The sequence below is a fragment of the Engystomops pustulosus genome, chromosome 4 (genome assembly GCF_040894005.1).
Source record: "Engystomops pustulosus chromosome 4, aEngPut4.maternal, whole genome shotgun sequence".
In the NCBI taxonomy this organism is placed as follows: domain Eukaryota; kingdom Metazoa; phylum Chordata; class Amphibia; order Anura; family Leptodactylidae; genus Engystomops; species Engystomops pustulosus.
In genome coordinates, this window is record NC_092414.1 from 176,334,691 (window position 1) to 176,361,290 (window position 26,600).

A 26,600-nucleotide genomic window follows, 5' to 3' on the forward strand; every position below is an offset into this window, starting at 1 on the left:
GGAGCATAATGTGTGACTTCTTTTAATATTCTTTACTCATAGACATATTAAAGACATATTAAAAAGGGTACAGAAAATAGTAATAAATTCGTATAGACCTGGTATCATTCTCTTAAACTGTACACATAACTGCACACAGGATATTATACACATACAATGGGACCAGAATACACGCCTAGGAGAATCAGAACAGACACCAGATTACAATAGTAACTACACTACCTCCTTGCCACGTAGAGGCGACAAGGAGTGCTTCCGTATGATAAATTTCCCCAATTGTTTTTATCTTTTATAACTGCTCTCCCCTAAAATATATCCAAACAACCCTAAAGCAAAAAAATGCTAGCAATATTTCCTACTCCTACACAATAATGGAAATATTTTACATTGTAATGAGAAATTAGTCATTCTAATCCACATCACCTTACTATGTCCATTTCTTAATGATACAATATTGAGCATAGAAAATACATTTTTCCACAGCTGTCTCTGTGTGACCCCCTATTTTAGCATCTGTTACCTAAAATACAAGCCTTAACATTCCATAATCTATGTGGGCTAATCTGGTTGATAACAGAATGCAAAAGATTACAGTCTAGAGAAAAAATGGTTCAATAATGAAGTTGCAAATAATTAAAATAATAAAACAATGAAAGTTTTAATCACTGACAATACAACCTAAATAACATAACACTGGGGACCTCCTTTCAGTGCGGCTCCTTTCCGTCCCTAGGAACCTTTCTACCGCTGTCGTTTCTGCAAGACATGTTTTCCATGTGCACCACATGTCAAAGATGGCTGCGCCCGGGGAACGCTGCTGTACGGAAGGTTGGATGTAAATGTGATGTGACTTGATGGGATTATGGGCTTGTACACCCCGCCATGGAGAGCGCTGTGCCGGCTGGAACATGTCTGTCCCTCCAGGGTGCGCATATGGAAAACACGGACCGTGAGAAGAGGAGGGGGCACGGAGCAGGAGGGTGCACCATCTGTGACAGACAAGGACAGTACATGGCTGCGGGGGGATAACTATAGGACAAGGCTATGGACATCGCCCGGCGTCCGGGACAAGTTATCAGGGTATCAGACCCGAGCCCTGTGCTGCTGCACACACAGACGTCAGGGCGCCTCTACAGACTGTGGACGGGTGCTGCAGGGCACTGCCTGCGGTCATGTGCGTGTCCTGAGGAGGTCTATAAGTGACACTTCCTGTAGTCGGACACGCCCACCTTGGAATGTCATGTTCTTTGGAACAGATGACTTTGCACTGGAATGTCTGAAGATCTTGGACAAGTCCAGGTAAAGATGGCTGCTACACTGTGGTCACTGCAGTGCTGGTGAAGATAGAAAGTAGAAGTAGCAAAGGGGGGACTTGCTTTTTATGTCTTGTTTGTACCTGAGTGAAGTTGGCCCCCCCACCTTGTTCAAATCAAACAAAATTGGTGTCAAACGTTTGTGCTACGTTTGTGCTGGTTTGTGCAGCAGAAATTTTTGTTTGTGCCGCCATCGTTTTTGAGATTTTAATGAAAGTTTCCAGAGGTCATCAGAGGTCAACCAGCCCCCCCACATTGCCCAAATCAAACAAAACTGGTGCCGAACAATTCTGCTACATTTGTGCTGGTTTGTGCTGCGCAAATTTTTGTTTGTGCTGCTTTTGTTTTGAATATATGAACAAAAAATTAAAGTTCAAAAGTTCAAGCAGCCCCCCCACATTAACCGAATCAAACAAAACTGGTGTCAAACGTTAGTGCTACGTTTGTGCTGGTTTGTGCAGCAAAAAATTTCGTTTGTGCCGCTATCATTTTTAATATATTCATACTTTTTTGCAGAGGTCATCAGAGTTCATTTCTTCCAAAGTACAATGGGGGACATTTACTATGGCGTTTCCGCCAGTTTTGTGGCGCTCTCACCACATGTTCTGCTCTCCGACCTATTTATTAGCTGTCGGGGACAGAAAAAATGCCTTTTTCCGTCTGCTCCGACTCTTCTCCGAAAAGGGGCGTGGCTTTGGCGGAGTGGAAACTCAGACACAATTACTATGTGTCGCAGCCCTTTTTGGGCGGTGTAAACTGACGGAAAGTAGACCAAAAGAAAACTGGTCTAGCAGGGACTGTTGGACACATTTCTGGTGCTCGGGACAGATTTTGTCCCAGGGACAGAAAATAGTCTCGGCGCCAGAAATGTCTCTGCACAGCTCCACAATATTAAATGTGTATCTTCTTACCGAGAGCAGGTCGGTAACAAAGCAAATGCAGACACCGACACTGTAAGTAAATGTCCCCCAATGTGTTTGCTAGCTCCCCCTGGTGATCAAACCAGAGTAGTGTCACTAGGTTTGTTTTTTACCCGTTCATCCTAAACACCTCAAACACCTGAACATACCTTAAAAATAATAGCGGCACAAACAAAAATTTTTGCTGCACAAATCAGCACAAACGGAGCACTAACGTTTGACACCAGTTTTGTTTGATTCGGTTAATGTGGGGGGGCTGCTTGAACTTTTGAACTTTAATTTTTTGTTCATATATTCAAAACAAAAGCAGCACAAACAAAAATTTGCGCAGCACAAACGTAGCAGAATTGTTCGGCACCAGTTTTGTTTGGGCAATGTGGGGGGGCTGGTTGACCTCTGATGACCTCTGGAAACTTTCATTAAAATCTCGAAAACGATGGCGGCACAAACAAAAATTTCTGCTGCGCAAACCAGCACAAACGTAGCACAAACGTTTGACACCAATTTTGTTTGATTTGAACAAGGTGGGGGGGCCAACTTCACTCAGGTCTTGTTTGTACTGAGCCCTGAGGATGTTCCTGGTAACCTTAAGGTACAGGCAGAAGAATTAGTAGTAAACCCCATGGCTCTTACATGTATGTGCGACCTTACAGCCTCTCCTGTGCTTTACCATCATACACAATAAGGAAAGAAATTTCTTAAAAATGACCATGTCTGGGACCCATGCTTTTCACCAAACAGTTGTCCTATAAGGCCGGTGCTGGCCTCCCTGTCCAGGAAAAGAATATATAGAGAGATGACCAGATAAAATGCATGAGTCTCTCCATTTTATGGGCGTTCACCAAGCTATCGCCAAAAATAGGTGAGCTGTAATACCGGCACAAACCATGGTCAGGTGTGGCGCTGTGTTTGGAAGAAAGCATCCCTGTTTTTCATCCTCCGGGCAATCCCTTTAAGGGTTTGAAGAGTATTCACCTTATGGTACCTTATAGAAGAAGTCTGCACATTAACACAAGCCTAGGTAGTGAGGCTCTTACAGCTTCAACTGCACATAGGAACTGCTGGAAGATCACTATTCTGGAATGTGTGGTGTGTTTTTGGTTGCAAAACTTTAGCAGATTTCCCTATACAGGCTGTAACTTAAAAGGTGAGGATGGTGGAATATCTTGCAAAATACACATCAGATCAAAAAACTAAAAATAGACCCACCTCCTACCCTCTCCCCCTGGGGGTGGGCGGAGGGTAACATTAAAATCTTAAAGGGAACCTGTCATCAGAAGTTGACCTAATAAACCGCTAGCAGTATGTTATCAAGCAGTTGAGCAGCTTCTAGATGATGTTTCTTTCAAGGCCTGGTGTCGTGGCATCATCCAGAAAATCGACTTGTAAGTGAGATGTAAATAGGTTTTAGGATGTCAAGGAGGAGGAGGAGAGTTTAACACTGAAGTGAAGCTTTCTCTGTTTTAAAATGCCCCCTCCACTGTAATTGATGGTCCTGTGTCCAGGGGCATTATTGATCAGATCTCCGGAAGTCCAGCACATGATGTCAATCACATGAGAGGAGGTGTTAAGAGGCAGGAAGAACTTGACTTCAGTGCTAAACTCTCCTCCTCCCTGACTTCATGCATCTAAGTTCGAAGTTGATTTTCTGGATGATGCCACTACATCCGGTCATGCTAGAAGCATGTTGCTTGACAACATACTGGTAGAGGTCTGTTAGGTCAATTTTTGATGACAGGTTCCCTTTAAATAGGAACCCCCATTTTTTTTTATTGCAGGTTCAGATTCCATATGAAAAATTACATTGATTTAGTTTATGATTTAAGTGATTTCCATGGACAGATCAAAAAACAAATAGATATTCGACAAATATTTCTCAAAAAATGTATCGAATGATACTAAATTTTACCTTGTGGTTTCACCCTACAAGGGTGAAGTGGAAATCTATTCAGCGTAACCCAGGAACAACTTCATAGACATAGTTATTTTCTATTCTCTTCGGGGGCTGGATAATAATAACAATAATCTTTTATATAGCGCCATTAAATTTCGCAGAGCTTTTACAAATCATATTAATGTGAGTCCTCGCCTCACACTCATCGCAGAGATGATTTTTCTTGTTGCTTACAAAGTTTTTAAATCTTGAATCCTCCACAGTAAGCGCTTGAATTTGGTAACATTGGATAGCTTTTAGAAAAATATTGTATATGTCTAAAAAATATCCCCCTTTTCAAAGTATTTGCACACATTTCAATTTTTGGTGATTACAGCACCATCTGTCACCAACATTGAAAAAGACCTAGGTCAAATTGATGTAATTTTTCCTGGGGGATGCAAATCTACAATAAAAAAAATTTGAGTTCTCATCTACCACCAGAATGAAGGATTGTACACCAAGCACACTGGTGTATGTGTACTCTGGCAGGATCTGCTCTTCTTGTAGCTTCTTAAGTACTTATTTTATTTTTTTTTTCCATAAAAAGTATTTTTAAATCATGCAAATGAGCCGAGGGGCTCCGCCTCTATTGGTGTTAATGGAGCCTGGTGTCCCTGAGGCTCAATTGCATCATTTTTAAAGCCTTTTTCTTCTTAAACACAAGGGCAGAAGAAGCTAAAAGAAGAGCGGATCCTGCCAGAGGGGGCACATACCAGTATGTCAATGTGCTTGGTTTACAATCCTTCATCCTGGTGGTAGATTGAAGAATTTTTAGTTTCCCTACGCCCCACCGACAAATATATTTTTAGTTTTTCAGTCCGATGTCTTGTGTGTTATTTCACAGTCCCAAAATTTTTGTTACACCCTGTATAGAAGGCAAATCTGCTGTGTATGGCCAGCTATAGTCCTCAGATGATGTAGGTGTAATGAATATATTACATGCGCGCCGTCACTAATCTGTCTACATTTCTTCTACAGAAAATGCAGCAAGACACAAGAAGAAGTGGTAGGAAGACTAGAGGTGGTGTCTCTGCCCTCCTTATTGCCTAAAGGTCTTCCAGTGGCGAATTATGCATCAGACAAGGGGATTCCATTCCATGAATGGCCTGACATTGGCGCTTGTGACCACTTTGACGTCGGAGTGGTGGCATCATTTGGGCGACTCCTCAGTGAAGACCTCATTTTAAAGTTTCCATAGTAGGTAAACTACAAGGATGTATGAAATGGATGAATCTGTTTGGATGTCTTTTCACGTTCCATATTTATTTCAGTGGCATCTTGAACGTGCATCCCAGTCTTCTTCCCAGATGGAGAGGCCCAGCGCCCCTAATCCATACTGTACTCAATGGAGATGAGACGACCGGTGTCACCATCATGCAGATTAGACCAAAGAGGTACAGAACTGCTTCTCTGTACAATAGATGTGTCTATGGGAAAGGGACATGTTTTACCACTTTCCATGCACTGTTTATCCTGGCAAAGCCTGGAATTTAGACTGTGCCTAGTACTATATCTCTGTCTTGTTAACTTGAGCTGCATTAGAAGGCACAGAACTGTATGTATAGCACTGTGTCTGGGTATACCTTGCAGGGTAAGGAGACATCATTAAAGGGGTTTTCCCCTTTAAAGACAAATATGGCATAAGTGCAGAATATTCCATAAATGATGGATGCAGACTCCATCTCAAGGATTCACACTTCTCTTTCAAATGAATCCTTATGTCTGTGGCCCACTGTCTCTGCTGTTCAGGTTTTGTGTAAGTACAACTGAGCTACACTGCTTCTATAAGTCCGATAGAAGTGCCTGGGAGTTGCCGTAACTCATTTTCCCGTTTATGGGAGATATAAATATAGTCTAGCTCAGCTTTTGTTTTTCTATTTAGGTTTGATGTGGGCCCGATAGTAATGCAGGAAGCCTTTCCCGTGCCTCCCAAATGCACTTCTAAGGAGCTGGAAGCTGTGCTGTCCAAACAGGGCGCTGAAATGGTAAATAGTGTGAAAGGATGAGGCTTCTCTCTTAGAGTCCTACCATAACATTGTGTAATGTCTTTTTTACCTTCTCTTCCAGCTTATATCAGTTTTCAAAGACTTACCTGAACGCCTTAGAACTGTGGTAGAGCAACCGAGAGAAGGAGTGACATTCGGTGAGCCCTTCTGTTTGCATTGGTAATGGTAATTCTTACCGGAGAACATTAATAGCTAAATATTGCCAAAAAAGAAGACCCATGGTTTATTATCAGTTACATGCGCCATTATCAATAACTGAAAAAGAAGCACTGCAGCCGACCCTATGAGTAACAGAAGGGTGATATCGGTGGATTTCTTAATTTAGAAGTATCAGTAGTAAGACTAGATCCATGATTGCTATATTTCCTAAATTTTTCTTGTTACTTAGTAATGAGAGAGAGAGAGGGGGTAAACGGGGCAACCATTTAACCTCTCTCTCTCATTCCTAAGTAACAAGAAAAGGGAGGGCAACCACTTCCCTTTCCTTCCTTGGTTGAACTTGATAGTGTAGCTGAAATAAGACACATGTCTATGTGCCACAATATAAGGAGTTTATTACCTTGTGTGTATAATAACATATAGTAAAGGCTCTGACAATGCTAAATGATTCATTCTTTTTTTTGTACAGCTCCCAAGATTTCTGCTGCTACAAGCTGTATCAGGTGGTCGGAGCAGACGCCAGAACAGATCATCCGTCTAGAACGTGCCATTGGATTTGCTGTAAGTTTGCTGATTTTGCATTAGGAGTTGAAAGCCAAAACCAGGCGTGGAACGTAGAGAGAACAGGATTGTGAAGAGTGGAGCACCCGCTCCTGGTTTTAACTTGCACATGCAGTGGTATTTTACAGGTTTTCGGTTCTGTAAAATACGCACTTTATTCCTTACTATATAAGTGCAGAGTATGTGCGCCAGGTGATACACAATACTTGTCAGCTTTTTTAAGCAAGTACCCAGCAAATGGGGATAAGCTGCTTCTGGATGAAAAAGCCTAGGTTTGCATTGTTATTTCTGCCATCTGAAATACCCAAACATTCATCTTTATATAGGTCAGTGGGATTTCTCTAAATCCATGGCTCTATCCTATAAGGTGTAAGCAGAGGATAACCATATAATCCAGTTCTTTATAAGAAATCCTCTGATTTTTACAGATGCCACTACAGGCCGTGTGGAATGGTGCACCCATCAAACTACTTGACTTCGTAGAAGTTCCGGATTTCTTAATCACGTCAGGTCTGTTTAAACTGTACAGGAAAACACCTGCAGTAAATGAGTGTTTCTTTTCTTGATTTCTTTTAATACATCACTTTCTTTACTTTTGTTTCGGCAGATTTTCCCAGATTCCCAGGTTCTATTCAGTATCTTTCTGCCTCGCAGATAATAGCGGTATGCTGCAAGGTGGGTATTCCATAAAATTAATGTATATTAATATATACTTCAATGTTTAAAGGGGTTGTGCCGTAATATGACACATATGCTCTGTCCACAGGATAGGGGAAGAATGTCTGATCACTGGGGGTTCTACTGCTAGGTCCCCAAGTGTTCAGTGAGACTCATTCCTTAAAGAGTAACAGGCATTCAAAAAAAAAAAAAAATTTGATATGTTGTCTGATGTGCAATTTAAAGCCCTTTTGAAATTGGATTAGTTACCAAAATCTTGCTCCTTTCACTGCTTTCAGCAGCCTTCCCCCTGCTATCAGCCTCTGTCAGTGACCCCTCAGATGGCTGTTGCTATGCTCTCTCCGTCCTCACTGTGCTGAAGATGGATTGAACATTTACATGTTAGTCCCACCCCCTCTCTGCTCAACCGATTCTCCTCATGGTGGTTTCTCCCCTTCAATACCTACTCTTATTTCTCCATATAAACCCTCAGAAACAATCCCCCAGACAGAAGCTGCAGCTCTTGAGCACTTGGCAGCAGGAAATGGCAGAGGGGGAAAGAGAGCAGTGATAATGTGCTCTTTGCCTCTCCACGTGAGGTGCTGTAATGGATGTTTCATTATTACACTTTTCTCTAGTTGTAAAATTTAATAAACCTTCATATTTTCATTTACATTAATTATTCACCCTCTTAGCTACAATCTCCACACTCGCCTGTGTGGGTGTGTCTAAGATGCAGAAGCTATGGTTGGTCAGCAGTGTGTGCTTGTGATGTCACACGAGGCAGGTCCCGTCTCCCATCTTGCTGATTGTAGGTTTTTAACCCCAAAATGCTTGGAAAAATAAGTCAGGTATGTGACTGTAATAAAATATAAACTTTATTCAAATGCAAAGCAAATAATTATTTGCACAATACAGTAAGGACTGTATTGTGGTGTTATTTACTTGGCGGATGGCGACTAGCCCCACGCTGATCTGCTATATTCTTTCTTTTTGTAATTTGATTGTAGGTTTTTGCAGAGCTGAAAAACATGATTTCTATGGACCAAAAGAGTACTAAATGGGGACTGAGGCAAAATATTTTGAGGAGTGATTCCCAGTAACACCTGTAGTTTAAAATCGTTTACGCTTTAAGGTCCCAATACGGAATAGAGTGCAATTTTTTTGCATGACCTGTGTTTCATCCACTTCTATGGACCTCCCAGGAGGGTCATCCTTTAAAGAGGACCTGTCACCTAAATTTTCAGCACTAGGAGCTGCTTACTAAAGGGTAAGCAGCTCCTAGTGCTTGATCCGGTAACACTATCAAACACTGCAGCGGGGTACAATGTAATCATCGGACCGCTTGCAAAGTGGTCCGAGGCACTGCCTCTTTCCCGGACCGGCCCGCTCGCTCCATAGGTCGGCAGTGACTGCCACGTGCCAGGAGGCAGTGACCGCCCCTAGCTACGCCCCCTTATGAATACGTCGGACAGCTTTGTGAGCTGTCCGACAATTACACTGTACCCCGCCGCAGTGTTAGATAGCGTTACTGGAGTGCCGATAAATTGGGTGACAGGTCCTCTTTAAGTTGATGAAGAAGTCCTATAGAAATTGAAACAGCATGGGGTGGGCATGCACATCTTTAATACATTCAGTATAATACACCATAGAGGACCTGTGTATTGAGGAAGTGTCTATTATGACGCAACCTGTTGTGCTGATCATACACCGCACATGCCTAATAACACTGTCGAAAAACAAATTTGCTTAGGGTCTAATGTGCAGCCAGTATCTGTTTCCTAAGGGTTATACAGGTTAGGGGCTTTCTGTTTATATTATTGTCTCTTATGTTGGCAGGATGGCTGGGTGGGCATCAGGTCTGTAAAACTCAGGAAGAAAATGTCTGCAAAGGATTTTTATAATGGTTACCTACACCCATGGTTTGTGAAGACAACAGATATTCCCCTGGAGGAATGCCGCTTCTACACGCTTCATCTTCCACCGAAATCGAAGACCCCAAAGCGAAGATCAGTTAGTAATATTGGCTGCTAGCGCTGGAAGCAGGGTGAAAATTATCACATAGAAAGAGATCCATTGTGAAAACAGGACTGGGCATCACAGCTATAACACAGAAATGACGCTATGTATAAACAGACTGAAAATAAAATGCAGACAAAAGTCAATTATGAATTCTGTCGCTCTACACATTTTCTAAGCGTTCTGGGTAAATCCCCTGTGTCATACAGTACCGTCAAAATGTCATGTCCACGCTGCTGATTTTTTCCACAGCGGGCACTGATCTGCGTTGTGAACTAGATTTGGTTGCAGATTTTGATGTGGACAATCCGCATATGTGTGCATGTACCCTAAAGGAAATGTTCCTTATTACAAAGGTAAATCAGAACTGTAAAGAAACAACTTTTTTTTTGTATTTTAATAAAATGTTTCATTAAGAAGGTGGCAGCAACTTCCCTTATTACCTGTAATGATGTACCTAAATTATGATGATCCAGTGATATTGGACTTAAAGGGGTGTCCAGTTTCTGTGAATAAATGTTATATACATTTTCAAATATACTTTCCATATCAGTTCATCACAGTTTTCCTCAACTACTTGTTGTCATTTTAGATTGATAAGTGTTACACATCATTTTTTACTTACAGTAGGTGTGATGTCACAGGTGCACAGCTCAGTACAGTAATCAGAGCTGTGTGTGACCACAGGACAGGACTATAACGAGCTGTGCACCTGTGTGACATCACTTGATCATGGATATAACGAGCCGTGCACCTTTGACATCTAGTGACCAGTTTTTATCCACACAAAGTAAACAATGGAGCTTCCGCTATATTAACCTCTTCACGCTCAGCGTCCGATATATCGGACGCTGAGCTCAATGACTTAGCGCTCAGCGTCCGATATATCGGACGCTGAGCTGATGCCGGTTCAGCTCAAGATCTGAGCCGAACCGGCATCGGGAAAGACGGGGTGCCGGCTGTGACTGATAGCCGGCACCCCAGTGTAACACCCGCGATCGGAGTTGTCTCCGATCGCGGGTGCTTAACCCGTTAAATGCCGCGGTCAGCGCAACCGCGGCATCTAACATGTATCTGGGGGGTCTTTCCCCCACGATCGCCCCCCCCCCCCGAACCGTTTTCGGGGTGCGCCAATCGTTGCTATAGTAACTCTGGGGTCCGATCTGGACCCCAGAGTTACCTGCAAGAATTGCCAGTAAGATGGCGTCTGTGACGTCATCTTACTGGCACAGTGCCAGCCTATGCAAGTGTATAGGCTGACACTGATAATACTCTGCAATACATGAGTATTGCAGAATATTATCATGAAGAAGCAATCAGATGATTGCTTCTTCATGTCCCATGGTATAAAAGTGAAAAAGTAAAAAAAAAAGTTATTCAATAAAAAAATAGTCATAAATCACTAAAAATGCCCCAAACCCCCAAAACATATAAAGAGACATATAACTAAAAAAAAAGTCTAAATCATAAGACAAACCCCACATATATAGTATCACCGCGTCCGTAACAACCCGTAGAATAAAAGTAAATCATTATTGAACCCGCACGATAAACGCCGTAAAAAAAACCCTCCAAAAATTATGATTTTTACCTTTTCAATCCCACAAAAAATGCTATAAAATGTGATCAAAAAACCATATGTACTGCGACATGATACTGGTGCAAAGTACAACATGTCCCGCAAAAAACAAGCCATCAACCAGCTCCGTGGCCAAAAAAGTAACAATGTTATGCCACTTGGAAGACGGCAATACATAAATGATAGATTTTTCCCCACATTAGGGTTTTGTTTGACAAATTTAGTAAAACGTAAGAAAATATATTCATGTCTGGTATCCCCGTAATCGTATCAACCCATAGAATAAAGATAACATGATTATTAGTCTATACGGTGAACACCAAAAAAAAAAGAAGTAAAAAATCCAGTACAGAATTGATGCTTTTCTACTCCTGTCCTCAAAAAAAGTTCCTAAATTTTCAACAATAGGTGATACAAACCCCAAAATGGTAACACTGGAAGAAGCATCTCATCCCGCAAAAAAAATGCCCTCACATGGCCCCAATAACGGAAAAGCGAAAATTTTATAGCCTTCAAAAGGGGCCAATGAGGAAACTAAAATCCTGGCAGCTGCAGCGCCCTCCTTCCCTTCTGCACCTCGCTGTGCCCCCATAAAACAAGTCACAGCCACATGTGGGGGGTCTCTGCACTCAGGAGAAATTGCAGAACAAATTGTATGGTGAGTTTTCTCTTTTTATCTTTTGGAAATGTGTACATTTTAGGGCTAAATGAACGTATAAGGGAACAATATGACCATTCTAAATTTCACCTCCATTTTGATTCAATTACTATGAAGATCTCAAGGGGTTAACAATCTTTGTAAAAGCTGTTTCTAATAGTTTGTGGGGTGCAGATTTGAAAATGGGTTGGTTATATTGGGGGTTTTGATGCTAAATATGTAAAATTTCATTCAAAACTGTATTTATCCCCAAAATAGTCAATTCTGAAAATCCGGAAAAGCGATATTCTATTTGCAAGCCGCGTGACATCAAAATAAATTATCCAAACATTTCAGAAATTATGAAAATGTAAAGTAGACAAATGGGAAATGTTATTCAGCAACTTATTTAGGTGGTAAATCGATCTGCCTGAAAACGCAATGATTTTGAATTTCGAAAATGGCAAATTTTTCCAAAAATTTATCATATTTTCTTTTTTTTTTGTAAATAAACGCAAAACTTATCTGCCAAAATTTACCACTAAAATGAAGTACAACATGTGGGGAAAAAACAATCTCAGAATCGCTTTGATAAGTAACAGTGTTCAAAAGTTATAACCGTATAAAGAGACGCAAGTCAGAATCCAAAAAAATCGGGCTGAGCCTTAAGCTGCAAAATGGCTGCGTCCTTAAGGGGTTAACAGAAAGCATTGATCTAGAATACTGCGATGAAGTGCAACAAAGTATATTGGAAAGTTCTATAATTTTCCATTACACAATTTTAATATTTATTTGCTGGAACTGGAATACTCATTTAAAATTAGTGGTAAACTATTGTCTAACAAGACCTTGTATAAAACATTGTGAATAATTTAATGGAACAAAAATGGACTGTTGTCATAAAACGTAATTTAGGATAAAAGGTTGAAAGCCATTCTTCATCCTTGGCTTCACATTGCCCAGCAATGAGTCCTTGTACATAGAAATGGAGCAGCAGGAGGTGACTGTGCTGAAGCACAAATATCTTCATGTATAGCAGCTCGGAAGATTCTTTCAGGATGGTTTTACCAAAGGTAGATACCACTGCAAGAGATGAGAGAGAATGATTTTAGCACTGTAGTGTGACATTATGATGCGGGAAGAGACAAAATCCTGCTGTTTCTTATACAAAGAAATACAGATCAACACCACAGAGGGAGATTTATCATACGCCGATATCAGCCAAGTGTCCGCTGCCCGATACATCGAAAGGCTTAGGCCTCTTCATGTATCTGGCGGGCAGTGCGGCTGGCAAGTAAAACTACACCAGGTCAGACCTGGTATAGTTTTGCATAAAAACCAGCCCCTCCATTTTTAACGTTGCAAGGTGGTGGTGTATTATAATTGCAAATACTTGCCCTGCACAAGCATTTCCGATTATGTCACTGCTTCTATGCCACAAAACAAAATTCTGTTTCCAAAATTTGATCACCTACTTTCAGAAAAACATCATCTGGGCTCTTCCGTTCGCAACATCATTACAGGACCTTTACAATGTAAACATCCTCTGTGCCATGCATTAAAATGATACATAGATGATGCTCCCCCTAGTGGCTAAACTAGTGTATAACTTGAAAAAATTTTAAAAATAATTTCCCAAAAAGAAACCCCCTCCTTCCGTGCGGTGCCACCACTCGAGCTGTGACGGCTCGCATTCTAGCGTGTGCGCCACCATCGGCACACACTGTGATGTCAGCGAGCCGCTGACGTTACAGCTCGAGCGACAGCACCGCACGGAGGCAGGGAGCCGGAGCCAGGACATAGATGGCTAGAAAATAACCTGTCGGAAGGCAAGTACACTTTTTTTTCTTATAGGCTGGGCAGGGGCTGTATACTGGGGGTGTTTTGGCTGTATACTGGGGGTAGGCTGGGACCAATGCATTTCCAACCCTTAGCTTATACTCGAGTCAATAGTTTTTTTTCCAGTTTTTTTGTGTTAAAATAAGGTACCTCGGCTTATACTCGGGTATATTATTTATGAAAAAAGGTGAATTTGGTAAACTTTTTTTAAATTAGCTATTTTCAAACTTTAAAATGTTCTGTTTTTCAACAGTGTTAGAAGTGTCCTTTTGTTTGATTAAGACGCTAGAAGGATCACAAATCAAACAGCATTCTCTCATGAAGGATGTGGGAGATGGATTACATTGTATTCAGGCGACTGGTCTGCAAGCACTTTCCATTATATCCTATTAGCCGGGTCGAAAGTAGCTGACAAGCAAAATAACCTTCCCGATTTTCCTACATTTACAGCAAAACAAGACTGAGTAGTTGCCGCCCTGACCCTGTCTAGGAGCGTACGTTACCTCTTCAGACATCCCTGCAGATTTTCTCCCCTCTGTATTGAATGGAGGTTTTAGGTATCCTTTGAAATACAATGGTACCAGCTCATGGAAGGTAGATAAACAGTCCTAATGGGAGAGATAGGAGTGATATGTTCAAATATTCTCATTACCCCTTCTACTGTCAGATTTCGTACACCCCATCTAAAATTTGGTTAACTCGTAATTGTAGTCCACTACCCACAGTGGTCGGGCACCTACTGATCACGAGAATGGGAACCCAATTCCTCCTAATTGATAGAGTCGCAGGATGACCATGCATCCTGACGCTCCATTAAATCTCCACAGGATTGCCAGAAATAAATTTGCACATCCCTTGGATTTCTCCACGGTGGCTTAGTGGTTAGCATTACAGCCTTGCAGCACTGGGGATCTGGGTCAACATCTGAGTTTGTATGTTCTCTCTGTGTTTGTGTGGGTTTCCTCCCACACTAAAACATACTGGTAGGTTGATTAGATTGTGACCCCCATTGGGGACAGTGACTGATTTGGCAAACTCTGTGCAGCGCTGCATAATCATGTGCGCTATATAAAGAATTATTATTATTATTACTCCAGCACTCTCATCGCTGGAGATAGCGAAGTGCTGTGTTCAGCTCCCCCTTTAGACAGTGAATGGAGAGGCAAGATGTATGCTTGATCCTCTCCATCATTTAGGAGTAACTGGTCTGGTCAGACTGTTATCCCCTTGCGAAACCACTTAAAGGGAACCGGTCACCACATTTTTCACAAAAACAGCTAGTGGCAGATTCCAACACTATAAGACATCCTTCTTTTAGCCAATTTTTTTTTTTACCGCACATCCCCATAAAATCAACTTTGTTATCTTACCTGGCATACAACAAGATAAAGCTGGAGTCAAAGGAGGCATCGCCTGCTCGGCTCAGTGAATGCCTTCTTCTTACCATTCAGCACTTCATCTCATGTGACCAGAGAGATCTCATCTAAGGCCCTTTACCCAGTAACTAAGTTAATTTATGGGGATGTAAGGGAAACAGTTGTTAGCTAAAAGAAGGGAGTCAGTTAATATGGCTCTATGGGAACCTATCACTAGCTGTATATGTGGAAAAACCTGTTGTTTTTTTTTTACCATATTGCCACTTATCAACCAAACCCCTGAAGGATTGCAACTCCCATCCCAGCCACTGGGTTCCAGGATACAATTTTGTGGCAGAAAATCATAAAATTATTAGTTTGGGACAACAAAGATCACTCAATTTTTTTTTTTTTAAATCAAATTTTGACTAGACTTTAATGAGTAACCTTAGTCTCAGATTCATGTGATACCATCATGATGCAGGAGAAGACTGAATCTAACACACAGCTCTGTCTGCACTGTAGGCCAGTTCACACTTGTGTATCAATCTGCATCAACCAGATCAGCATCATGTACAGTCTCTGTTTACAAAATTTGATCTCCTGCTTTCATGAGAACATGAGAAGGACACTCGCCCCTCCCCAATAATGACATCATCACAGGTCCTTCACCACGTTAAAATCATTGCACTGAAACAGTACATAGATGGTGCTCCGTCTAGTGGCCAACTAGGTATAAATAACACAATTTTCAAAATGAAAAATAATATTAAATGATACATTTTTTTCTAATTAATATTTCGGCAACATATACGAAAAGGCCAATACGCTATGGTCAACAAAAGATTTAGAGATGTTATCGCCAGTGTTGTATACAGAGAACAAGCATATATAAAGAAACCAGAAGCTCACCCGCTGCTCCATGTTACAAATGTATGTGAACCACTTCAGACCTGCTGCCACGTGGGTGATCTCGTCTGTATAAATAACTTCTAATACCTCAGCTGAATTTTCGTCTCCTTGTGCCGAAAACCTCTGCAATGTCTGAGGATGGACGTCTAGACCTCTAACAACGAGAAGGAAACTTAAAGTGTTATACATGTAGTGTAGATAATATTAATTGGGTAGATTTACCAGGATTTGTATCCCAGTCTTCTGCCATACAAGCAATTAAATAATTGCACATTTCTTTCAAAGCACCATGATTTGTGAATTTTTTTTCCTTTTAAGCCAAATGGGCGCCGAGTAGCGTGTAGGGGGCCGCACGCAATTGTTGAAGTGGGTTAGCAAGGGGAAGGAATACCAAGTACAAAAATGTATGCTGGGGTGACACTACAAGGCAGTAATATACTCCCCTAAAATCCCAGGTGAGAGCAAGGCTGCCAAATAATACAACTTATGCATGAATATTGCAAATGACACAATCTCTAAAAGAACCACATGGGTTCAGATTGACAGTAATGATCCATATGTAAAGACACTATAACACGTATCTGTGGCTTAAATAACAGCAAAGAAAAACACAATGGTACCTTAAGAATACTTACGTTCATAAGTGGCATTTACATTTACAACCTGTAACATTGCGTTTGCAAAATTTACCCCATGTATGTATCTGATCACATGAAAACACAGCATGCTTCCATGGACTTCTACTATTCCCCATCCTGCATGGAGGATGCTGTGATTTCATGCCGTTCAATCACCCTGGTCACATGACATGAAGTGCTAAATGGTGAGAATGAGGCATTGGGAGGAGCCGCTCGACTTTGGCCGAGCATGACACATCCCCTCCGTCTTCTGCCAGGTAAGATAATAAAGTTGATTTTATGGGATGTGAGGGAAAAATTTTTAGCTCAAAGAAGGCTGTTTATCAGTTAATACGGCTCTGTGGGAACCTGTCACTAGCTGTATATGTGAAAAATGTGGTGACAGGTTCCTTTTAAGGAGGGGACTGAAGAAAATTCCCATGTGTATCGCCACACAAAGGTTCTTTTCACATTCCGCAGTCACATATAGTATACAAAGCTTGTATGTCTACTTTGTTGTATTATTTTTTTTGCTATAGGGCATCTCTTTTTGCATATCGACATGTCAGTGCTAGTATGGCATTTATACTACAAAAGTGCACCAGTTAATGTGAAGCAAATGCTGAAAACCAAGTGGGGCACCCAATTATTCGGAAATTAGTTTGTGTTCTGAGTTTCCTACCTCGCTTCATGAACCATATGTACAATAGCCAGCCGTCCGAGAAGGTCATGTGCCGTATCTGAAGCAGACTGCCACAGCCCTAGAGAGGCAAAGACACCAATAGTGAGTAAAGTCTACAGTGTCTCAGTGATAGATGGGATATAATACAGCCCATAATGTAAAACCCACCATTGTGCACAGGAAGATCTCCAAAATGACTTCCCAGTTCTACAAGTCTCTTCTCCAGTAACTGGTAATGCTGGGAGAGAGGACACAAGTCATCATGGTTATTAATATGACATGACCTAAAGTCAAAATCCATAGAAATGGAAGTTGTTCCTAACCTTTGCTTCATCTCCAGCAACTTTCACAAAATCAGAGAAGAATTCCTTTGGTAGCCTCTCACCGGTCTGTAACTGGAAGGTGGCAAAGCGGGCGATGATGTCCCAGGACAGGTCTATAGCCCACTGCTCGATATTGGCTAGAGAGTGCAGCAATGCTATTCTGCTGGCCTAGGAGCCAAACATATAGAAAATGGTTAGAAAATATGAGCCACTACACTAACTATAACCATAGTCATTCATTCATCAATCATACAAAGATAAAATCTAGGGGAGACTATTGTAGAACGTAATGGACTGCATGATAGAACATTCCCTTTACTATGGCACCCTATAAAATCTGATAATCTAACAAGTCCCACAGTTGGTGACTTGATCAAATACTGTGAAGGTATAGTAATCTCAGTAAAAATGTACTATTAAGTGGCTGCACAAGGCAAAAGTTTACTTTACACCCTATAAAAAGTGATTTATTTCCATAATCTGCTCAGTTTATTTATATAGGACACTGACCCACAAGTTTGGCCAGAACCACAAGTTGGAATGTGTTTTGTGAAAACAAATTCCTAGTTACCATCGAAACCCAAATACTTACCGTTCCATATAAATATAAGAAGTGCTGCCTGAAGCTCAGATGACGGGGGGAAAAAAAAGAATATTTCTAATTTACAGTGATCTATTAGTCAGATATTACATAATAAGGGAATTTCTCTCTGCCAAATCTATAGATCTAATCAACTAAAGAGGAAAGTAAGAGATGTAAAGAGTACCCTAAACAAAATCGTCATACAAAACAATGTGGAAACAAAAGTACCGCTTATTCTCGAGTATAAGCCTAGGGTGGGAAATGCATCGGTCACAGCCTCCTCTAGTAATGAATTGCCCTGCAGCCCTTAGATCATCAAAGTTCTTCTTTTTGCTCATTTTTTCTTGTAAGAAAAAACCTTGGCCAAGGTTACAAAAAAAATTCTGCAGCACTCATGGTTCCTAAGAGCACAGTGGCCTCCATAATCCTTAAAGGAAACCAACCACCACGGATCTACCTATAAAGCCTCCGCACAGCCGCAGGCCTGCTGTTCTGCGCATGCGCAGACGGCAGGCTTCACGGATGAGGCTGTGCAGCTCCTCGTAGCTGTGCGCCAAAGATATTTGGTAGGAGGATCACAGAGGCCTCAGCTCTGGCTACTCCACACCCCAGTAGCATCTTTACAAAATCTGCATATTAGGGACATAAAGGTTATCAAAACATAGTGGGGATGTGAGGAATAGCCCTTAAAAGGGCTATCCTCATGTCCTATAGAAGCACCTACCACCTGATCTACCTTTATAGGTAGATCCGTGGTGGTAGGTTTCTTTTAAAGAGGACCTGTCACCAAGAAATTCGGCACTAGGAGCTGCTTACTAAAGTATCCAGCTCCTAGTACTAAAACAAACGCCACAGTGTTAGCGTTATCGGAAACCTCCGATAACGCCATCTAACACTGCGGCAAAGTACAATGTAAATGCTGGTCCGCTCTCAAAGCTGTCCGGTGTATTCATGAGGGGGCGGTCCGAGGCGCTGCCTCTTCTCCGGACCGCGCCGCTTGCTCCATAGGCCGGCGGTTGTGCGTCATGCAGCAGTCACTGCCCCTAATCCCACCCCCTCATGAATACATTGGACATCTTTGAGAGCGGTCCGGCGTTTACACTGTACTCCGCCTTAGTGTTAGATAGTGGCTGGAAAGGAGCAGTTTCCCCCCCACCCTTGGGAAACAGCTCCTCCATGTGTCCTTTTCAAATATATGAAAACAGCCATCACTTGGCTTAGCGACGCCCCCTGCTCCTCTACAGCCAATCCCGAGTGAGGGGAGTTATTCATATATTTGTAAAGGTCACATGGAGGAGCTGTTTCTCAAGGGTGGGGGGGAAACTGCTCCTTTCCAGCCACTCCCAGGGGACGAGTGCCTTGTCACACAGCAGATGCTAATGAAAAGTACAATATAACATATCTTTTTTTCTGTAAAACCTATTTTTTATACAAAAACACTTTGGCAGTGTATGCACTATGTTCTGTGGGGACTGGGGGAGTGCTAAAAATGGGTCTCCTGGTGACAGGTTCCCTTTAATTCTAAGCGGTATGTGTGGGGAAAACCAGGCCCTGCTCATCATCTGCCAATACAATACCAGCAGTGAAACAAGTTGCAAGTAAAGGAAAGATGAATGCAGCCAAGTACAGAGATATCGTGGATAAAAAACCTCTTCCAGATGCTCTGGACCTCAGACTGGGACATAGGTTCCAACAAGACAAGGACCACCCTAAGCACACAGCTAAATAACAAAGCAGAAGCTTCAGAACATCTCTGTGACCATTCTTGAGTGGTCTTGAGCCCGGACCTAAACCCAATTGAGCATCTCTGGGAAGACTCAAAAAAATGGCTTCCACCAACGTTCACCATCCAACCTGAGGGACTGGAGAGGATCTGCAAGGAAGAGGCAGAGGAGCCCCAAATCCAGATGTTAAGACTTTTTACATCTTCCCAAGAAGACTCCTGGCTGCACTAGCTCCAAAGCTGCTTTTACTCAACACTGAGCAAAGGGGCTGAATACTTATCACCATGTATCTACATTTTTGGGCTTTTTTCTGACAGGATGGGATGCAGAGTGTACATTAATGAGCAGTTGATCTTACCAACTGGCTGCAATGAAACAAAGAGTGAAAAAAGCGTCTCAATACCTTCCGTACCCACTGTATATATGACACATTAATTATACAGGAAAGCAAGATAGGTGGGTAACTAAATATATTAAAAATCTTTCCTCATTTTTCCTATATATTGTTCCTGAACTACATTCAGTTACAACCTGTGTCCAGCAATCACATAACACACCATTCTGGGTACTCCTAGCACCTCATGCTACCTGCACTAGTGCATGTACACAGATATCATTATCCATAAGGCTGGCTGCATACAGACGTGTACAGCCAGTGTGCTGATCCGATCCCACTGACTGCACAGGACGGGAATTCTTGCATTATACAGAAATATGTAACAGTTCTTACAGTACTGGCCTGTAGTTTGGCCAACAGACAGGGAGCCCTTGCATCATATTTCGGCATAATGCAAGGACCTCTGTCTTGTGCAATGTGTGCACTCTGTGAGATCGGGCCACCATACCGGTCTGTTTCCATGGGCTGAACACAAGCTCAAGAGTCACAAAATACTGGAAAAGCCCACGTCTCACCAGTGTTCCTCCCTTGCCTCTCTTGATTTGGCCGGGCTGCACGATGGTGAGGTCCTCTTTGCGGCTTGGCTGGGCGGGAGGTTGTAGATGTCCAATTTCTGTGATTTTTCCTGAGTTCCACATCTCTTGTACTTTATGGGTTAGTTTGGCCTGTAGGGAACAACACACTTATGTACTGCCTCTACACAAAGTGCAGACAAAAATATAAGTAAAACACCAATACAGGCAGTCCCCGGGTTACGTACAAGATAGGGTTCAGAGGTTTGTTCTTAAGTTCAATTTGTATGTAAGTCGAAACTGTATATTTTATAATTGTAGATCCAGACAAAAAAAATTCTGGCCCCAGTGACATTTGGAGTTTAAACATTTTTTGCTGTAATGGGGCCAAGGATTATCAATAAAGCTTCATTACAGACACCTTACAGCTGATTATTGCAATCTGGGACTATAGTAAAGCATTCAGAAAGCTTCACCAGAGGTCAGAGGGGTCTGTCTGTAACTATGGGTTGTCTGTAATTCGGGTGTCCTTAAGTAGGGGACCGCCTGTAGTAACAACAATGCCATTCTGGCAGGCAGACCCTATTTTGACACTTGTAGCCTCACCTTTTCTTCGGGATCTGAAGTGCACAGGATTTTGTTGGCCCAATAGGTTAAGGAACAGTCGTTATGTATGACTTGAGTGCTCCCCGCAGCTTCAGTGTTAGCTAGAAAACACATTACCAGTATGTCAGGGCTATAGATAAAGACAGACTACGACTACAATAGGGCTACTGAGCATGGGTAAAGTAAACATCTAATCAAAATGATTTTCTGACAGGTCATGGACAGATGTAGGAAGATCATATTGATGAAAGCTTTGACCTTTCTCCACCACAAATTTTCAGGCGGTCTTTGTAAAGCAGTAAAGAACAACTGTAAAGTTTTTTTTTCCACAAATCAATAACTTTTGGGATGTAGAACAACTTTGCCTATTATCTTTGTTACCTATATTAAGCAGTTTCTTTGCTGTTTCCCCTTTATCTCAGCGCTGATGTAGCTCCGGGAGTCCGTCTGATAAACAAATCTACTGACTCCCTGTAGGGGAGTGGCTGCTGCTACCTGCTCACAGAGGAGGAGGTCATGTGAAAAAGCTCTCTCTGTGTAAGTAGCAGAGTTGAATGTGTTCAGGACTTTGGATACAGATGTCTCCTGCACAGAATAGTGAGGTACAAGATCTCCCCTGTTCAATATCAGTCCCTCCATCCCAGTCTGTGATTCTACGGACTTTCTCTGCATCTCTCCTCATGCTGCTCCCTTCCCCCACCTTGTCATCTGCAGTATCAGCTCTGTCCAGATAAGCTATTACCCTTAGTGCTCACACTGTACAGACTATACACTTTATGTACTAATGATTTCTACCACTTGCTACACGTTCCCTGCTCCTCCGTGTGATGGAAGCTGCCAGCCTGTCACCATATACATCCTGTATGTGCACTGTGCAGTGTTCAGTGGGTTTACTTGTAGGAATATAAATGGATTTAATGCTAAATTACTTTGAGAGAAAACTGTTGGCATCATGGGATCACCAATGCTCCGGTATATGAAAAGCACAGGACAGAGAAAACTCTACATAATGGTTTGCCATAAAACTGCCTGATGTCCGGCAAGTAATCTATATGGTAAGATTGTAGTGTTAGTAAGAACACTGCCCTGCATGCAATGGTGTCTCTTCAGAAACAATGTCCCACCATGTGAAGGAGCATGTCCGCTCAACTGCCATGAAAATCTAAAAATAAAGTATAAATGGTAATAAAATGTAATCATACCTGGATGTTTAGCCTGAGTTTTCTTCCATGGGGTTAGGGATAATGCATTCTCAGTCTGGATATAAACTTTCCCATCACAAACTTTCACTTCATAGACTTGGTTCTAGAAGCACAAATATGAAATTGAAAAATATGAAGCTATTACATGCCCCCAGTAGTTTCTGCAAATAATTAGCATATTTATGAAACCTTTTTTTTTAATGAAACAGGCTGCACACTAGTACATATGAAAATCACCTTAGGGATGATGCCACAATAGAGAATCTACCACTGGATCTACTACTGTAAGTAGATTACCCATGGTAGATTTTCTCTAAATGACAATATCTAGAACACATCCTAAATTGTTTTCATGACACGTGAGACTAACTTAGTAGAACAGATTTATTAATGAATTGTTCCTTTTGTTTACAGCTAAATGGCTGAAAAAATACACTTTTTTTTTGCACAAATAGTAAAAAGGCATCACCCTTCCCCATGTTCAGCTACAGAGGCAGAGGGTGCATGTATGTCTGCAAAACATATGCCTCTATGCAGCTCCTTGTACATTCTGCCTTTAGCTGACAGGCTGCAGTGGGCCTATATCTCCTGAACCGTGGCACCTAGAATATGTATTTCTAGATGCCACAGAACCAGAGATACCCACTATAAACTGTGTTTCTAGGTGCCACATTTCCGGAGATATATCAGTTTTAAGTGGACCACTGTCAAGACAACTATACACTATATATAACTGCATGAGGTATCTGCAATTAGGACATAAATAGCTATATGGCAGTCAGGAAGTGGTTAACCCATCATACGTTGTGGATACAGGTGGTCCCCTACTTAAGAACAGCTGACTTACAGACGTCCCCTAGTTACACATGGACCTCTGGATGTTGCCCTGGGCTACAATAATCAGCTATAACAGTTATCACTGTTAAACGTAGCTTGGCACATGTTGGAATAAACTAGTACCTTTTTTTCACAAGCCTTTGGAGTGCTGACATTTATTTCCTTTTTATATATATATTATATATTTCTTTCTCAATAGAGAATTCAAGATCATCGGACCTGTAATCCAGAGGAAGAAGATCCATCGTCCAAGCAGAATTCAAAGTAATGCCAAGGGCAGGTTAATGCCAGTCGCCCATCACACAGCTCTTCTATGTCTCCTTGCTCCAATGGCCCACCTAATGGAAGAGGATGTACATACCATTATATTTCTGACACCATACAGACTCCATACCATCATATATATATATATTTGAACAGTGCAGGAAACACAGTGCGGGATTCCCGAGAACAGAATATTCACTCAGTACCGCAAACAACTGGACCCTTGTATTGCACTGTTCTAAGCGTTACAGTATCCAGTCTGGATGTACAACCAAAGGCCTTATTCACACGGCCGGACCGGATAGGCGAGTGGCTGTGGCTTCCTGGCTCGGTCACAATGTGCTGACTACACCATGATCAGCTGTCATAGACTTGTATAATGGCCACAATTCGTGTGCCCAGATCACGGCTGCGTTAATAAGGCCTAAGCTAGCCAACCTGTATATACAGCCTCTGGAAGTTTTTTATCCTAGAAATCAGGAAGGAATACTTATTCAATTAAATACCTTCATGAGGACATGCAGAGTCCATAGCAAAATATCTGCCATTTCTGTGAATAAGGACCAAATGTTCTCCATCTTCTGAATATAGTCTATAAAAAAAGGATTTGTTATTTAGTACTTAGAATTACATACCAGAAGTATGACCATAAATACATAGCCTGAACCAGTCTAAGGACAGGAGTCCATTGCAGTTCCCTTTCCATGTGGGTTTGGAAAAAATGGTTGTGCAAGGAACCCTGGTGTTTTACTGCTCTGTTATTTTTACATTCTCTAATTAATAAGACAATTATCATTCACTCCACAAAGGGAAGGGGTGTAACCTTCAAATGATATACCTAACAAATCACAGAGCCATGTGTGGCATGATAGATGGGGCACCAATAGTAGGTGTAATAATATCATACTTACAATGTCAGGTGCCAACATGCTCCCCTAGAAGCAGTGAGAATACTTCTGTATCTTCATACAGTACATAAGTATCTGAAGGGACCTAACTATTTTTGTCCTAACTGAGGGCAGCATGTTATAGAGCAGGAGGAGATGAGCAGATTGTACATAGTGTCCTAGCTACATAAAGTATGTTATATAGCAGTAAGGGCTGAATGGATCGTATGATTCCCTATTTGCAGGCAGCATGTTATAGAGCAGGAGGAGCTGAGCAAAGTGTACATAGTGTCCCTATATGGAGGCAGCATGTTATAGAGCAGGGTGAGTAGAACAGATTGTACATAGTGTCCTATCAGCAAGCAGCATGTTATACAGATTGTAAATAGTGTCCCTATATGGAGGCAGCATGTTATAGAGCTGGAAGAGCTGAGCACATTATTGAAATGTTCTGTGTAAAAAGATCTCTGCATGCACACTTATTTACTGTATTTGCCACAACAGGTTCCTTTACATCACATAAACGTGAATACAGTAGTTAGTTACCCACTGTCCTGAAATACAATCCAATCAGCATGGTCTCTCAGGGGTTAATACTGTTAGGCTACATTCACACTGCCGTTGCCCACCGTACCGTAGCACGGCGGGCAACGGCAGCTCACGGGGAGAGGAGGAGGTAAGCGCAGCTCACCCCCGCCCTTCTCCATAGGAACATATGGCGCACGGTGCCGTACTACGGAGAAAGATAGGGCGTGTCCTATCTTTTTCTGGGGTACGGAGCGGTACGGTGCCGCACCGTACCGCTCCCGTTGGGCTCCGTGCGCCCATTGCCGTCTATGGGGGACGGCAGTGTGAATGTAGCCTTCCTCTGAGTAAAAAAACTTCATGCAGTTTGCATTTTCTCCCCATTTGTATGTGGATTTTCTTAGAGGAATCTACTTTGCTCCAATTCTCCAAAACCATCTGGATTTGAAATCTATATCGGGAACCCCACAGGGAGAGATATAAGTAGGGAAATATCTTGTACAGTGCTGTGGAATATAAATGTGAGTATTGCTTATATAGGTGACATAACATTATATATGTACAATGGGTGATAAATAAGGTGGGGTCTTTTCAGGACTGGCACGCGATACACTGGAGACTTTCTAAACCCAATTCTGTAGTGCATTTGCTACAATGTGAGTCGCAAACATACCCATCAATGTCTGTCAGGGACCACCAGGGCCGTATTGGGAATATACTGGGAGTGAGACAATCCCTTTCCTCCAATCTGCTGCGTTTCCAGATCTGGATCAATGGATGCACTAAAGGTTTCTGTAAGGGTATGTTCACATGGATGATGGATTTTCCCTACGTTTGCTGTTTAAATTTACAGTGTAATCACATCATACCATCAGCATGGTATAGCCTTAAAGGGTTTGTCCAGAATTAGCAAAACATGCCTTTTTTGTCCCACAAACAGCGCCATAGCTGTCTGCAGGTTGTGTGTGGTATTGCAGTACCAGACGTGACTAGGAGCGGTGCTGCATCACCAGGGAAGTGGCCTGATCGCTCTTCTCCTGGACAACCCACAGATTATCTTCCAGTACCTCCTGTGTGAACATAGCCTTATAAGAATATCCCACAGGGAGAAAATAAAGGGTGCAGTGTACTCCATCACCACCTACTACAGCCTCTGATCATAGTACACTGTCATACTATCCCATTCATTGTGATGCTACTACAAGGGCACAGCCGGGCACACACAGAGAAGCGGCATGGGGTGCAGCAGTCACATATTACCACCTCCAGGCTCTTACTTAGTACACGGGGATTTAAACCTCTCCTTGTCCCCGACACACTGCCAGTGACTGTGGCTGACCACCTCCTTCAGTGCGCTCACCAGCTCCTCCGAGAAGCCCTCCATACCCGGCAGCGGGACACAGCCGCCAACGGGAGCTGCAATTCGGCAGGAAGCAGCACTAGAGCTCGGGGATGCGGCCTTGTGCGGGGAACCTCACGGGGGCGGGGCACAGCAGTGACGTAGTGAAGGAGACACGCATCCTTCTCCTGAGACATGGCCTACACGGT

The 26,600-nt window shown here is 42.2% G+C and overlaps 2 protein-coding genes across 4 annotated transcripts; one reads left to right on the forward strand and one right to left on the reverse strand.

The window, feature by feature from the left end:
• The first annotated feature begins 862 nt into the window (after positions 1 to 862).
• MTFMT (mitochondrial methionyl-tRNA formyltransferase) lies at positions 863 to 9,990 on the forward strand. Its single transcript, XM_072148649.1, has 9 exons — positions 863 to 1,299; positions 5,148 to 5,366; positions 5,441 to 5,563; positions 6,052 to 6,154; positions 6,237 to 6,312; positions 6,804 to 6,895; positions 7,324 to 7,405; positions 7,503 to 7,570; positions 9,392 to 9,990. Exons 1-9 carry the CDS (start codon positions 863 to 865, stop codon positions 9,584 to 9,586), a joined length of 1,395 nt encoding a protein of 464 aa, XP_072004750.1. The 3' UTR covers positions 9,587 to 9,990.
• LOC140127684 (uncharacterized protein HI_0077-like) lies at positions 9,968 to 26,600 on the reverse strand. 3 transcript variants are annotated; one of them, XR_011855051.1, is made up of 13 exons: positions 26,330 to 26,600; positions 24,147 to 24,232; positions 23,596 to 23,714; positions 22,540 to 22,642; positions 21,338 to 21,438; positions 20,735 to 20,884; positions 17,516 to 17,683; positions 17,361 to 17,430; positions 17,193 to 17,271; positions 15,894 to 16,047; positions 14,130 to 14,234; positions 12,490 to 12,870; positions 9,968 to 10,390 (listed from the first exon to the last, which is right to left on the reverse strand). XR_011855051.1 is itself a non-coding variant. In XM_072148650.1 (12 exons), exons 1-12 carry the CDS (start codon positions 26,434 to 26,436, stop codon positions 12,841 to 12,843), a joined length of 1,272 nt encoding a protein of 423 aa, XP_072004751.1. In that variant the 5' UTR covers positions 26,437 to 26,600; the 3' UTR covers positions 11,886 to 12,840. The 3 variants fall into 3 exon arrangements, 2 of the variants coding, with proteins under 2 accessions (XP_072004751.1, XP_072004753.1); XM_072148650.1 differs by lacking the exon at positions 9,968 to 10,390 and having other exon boundaries at positions 11,886 to 12,870; XM_072148652.1 differs by lacking the exon at positions 9,968 to 10,390 and having other exon boundaries at positions 11,886 to 12,870; positions 26,413 to 26,599.

Excerpts from the sequence above, each read along its gene's own strand:
- MTFMT (XM_072148649.1), top strand. The coding sequence starts at position 863 with ATGGGCTTGTACACCCCGCCATGGAGAGCGCTGTGCCGGCTGGAACAT. Across the intron at positions 1,300-5,147 it reads AAGATCTTGGACAAGTCCAG|AAAATGCAGCAAGACACAAG; the intron begins GTAAAGATGGCT and ends TTTCTTCTACAG. Across the intron at positions 7,406-7,502 it reads GGATTTCTTAATCACGTCAG|ATTTTCCCAGATTCCCAGGT; the intron begins GTCTGTTTAAAC and ends TTGTTTCGGCAG.
- LOC140127684 (XM_072148650.1), bottom strand. The coding sequence starts at position 26,436 with ATGGAGGGCTTCTCGGAGGAGCTGGTGAGCGCACTGAAGGAGGTGGTC. Across the intron at positions 16,048-17,192 it reads CATATGGTTCATGAAGCGAG|AGGTCTAGACGTCCATCCTC; the intron begins GTAGGAAACTCA and ends TCTCGTTGTTAG. Across the intron at positions 14,235-15,893 it reads TTTGTAACATGGAGCAGCGG|GACTGTTTATCTACCTTCCA; the intron begins GTGAGCTTCTGG and ends CTCTCCCATTAG.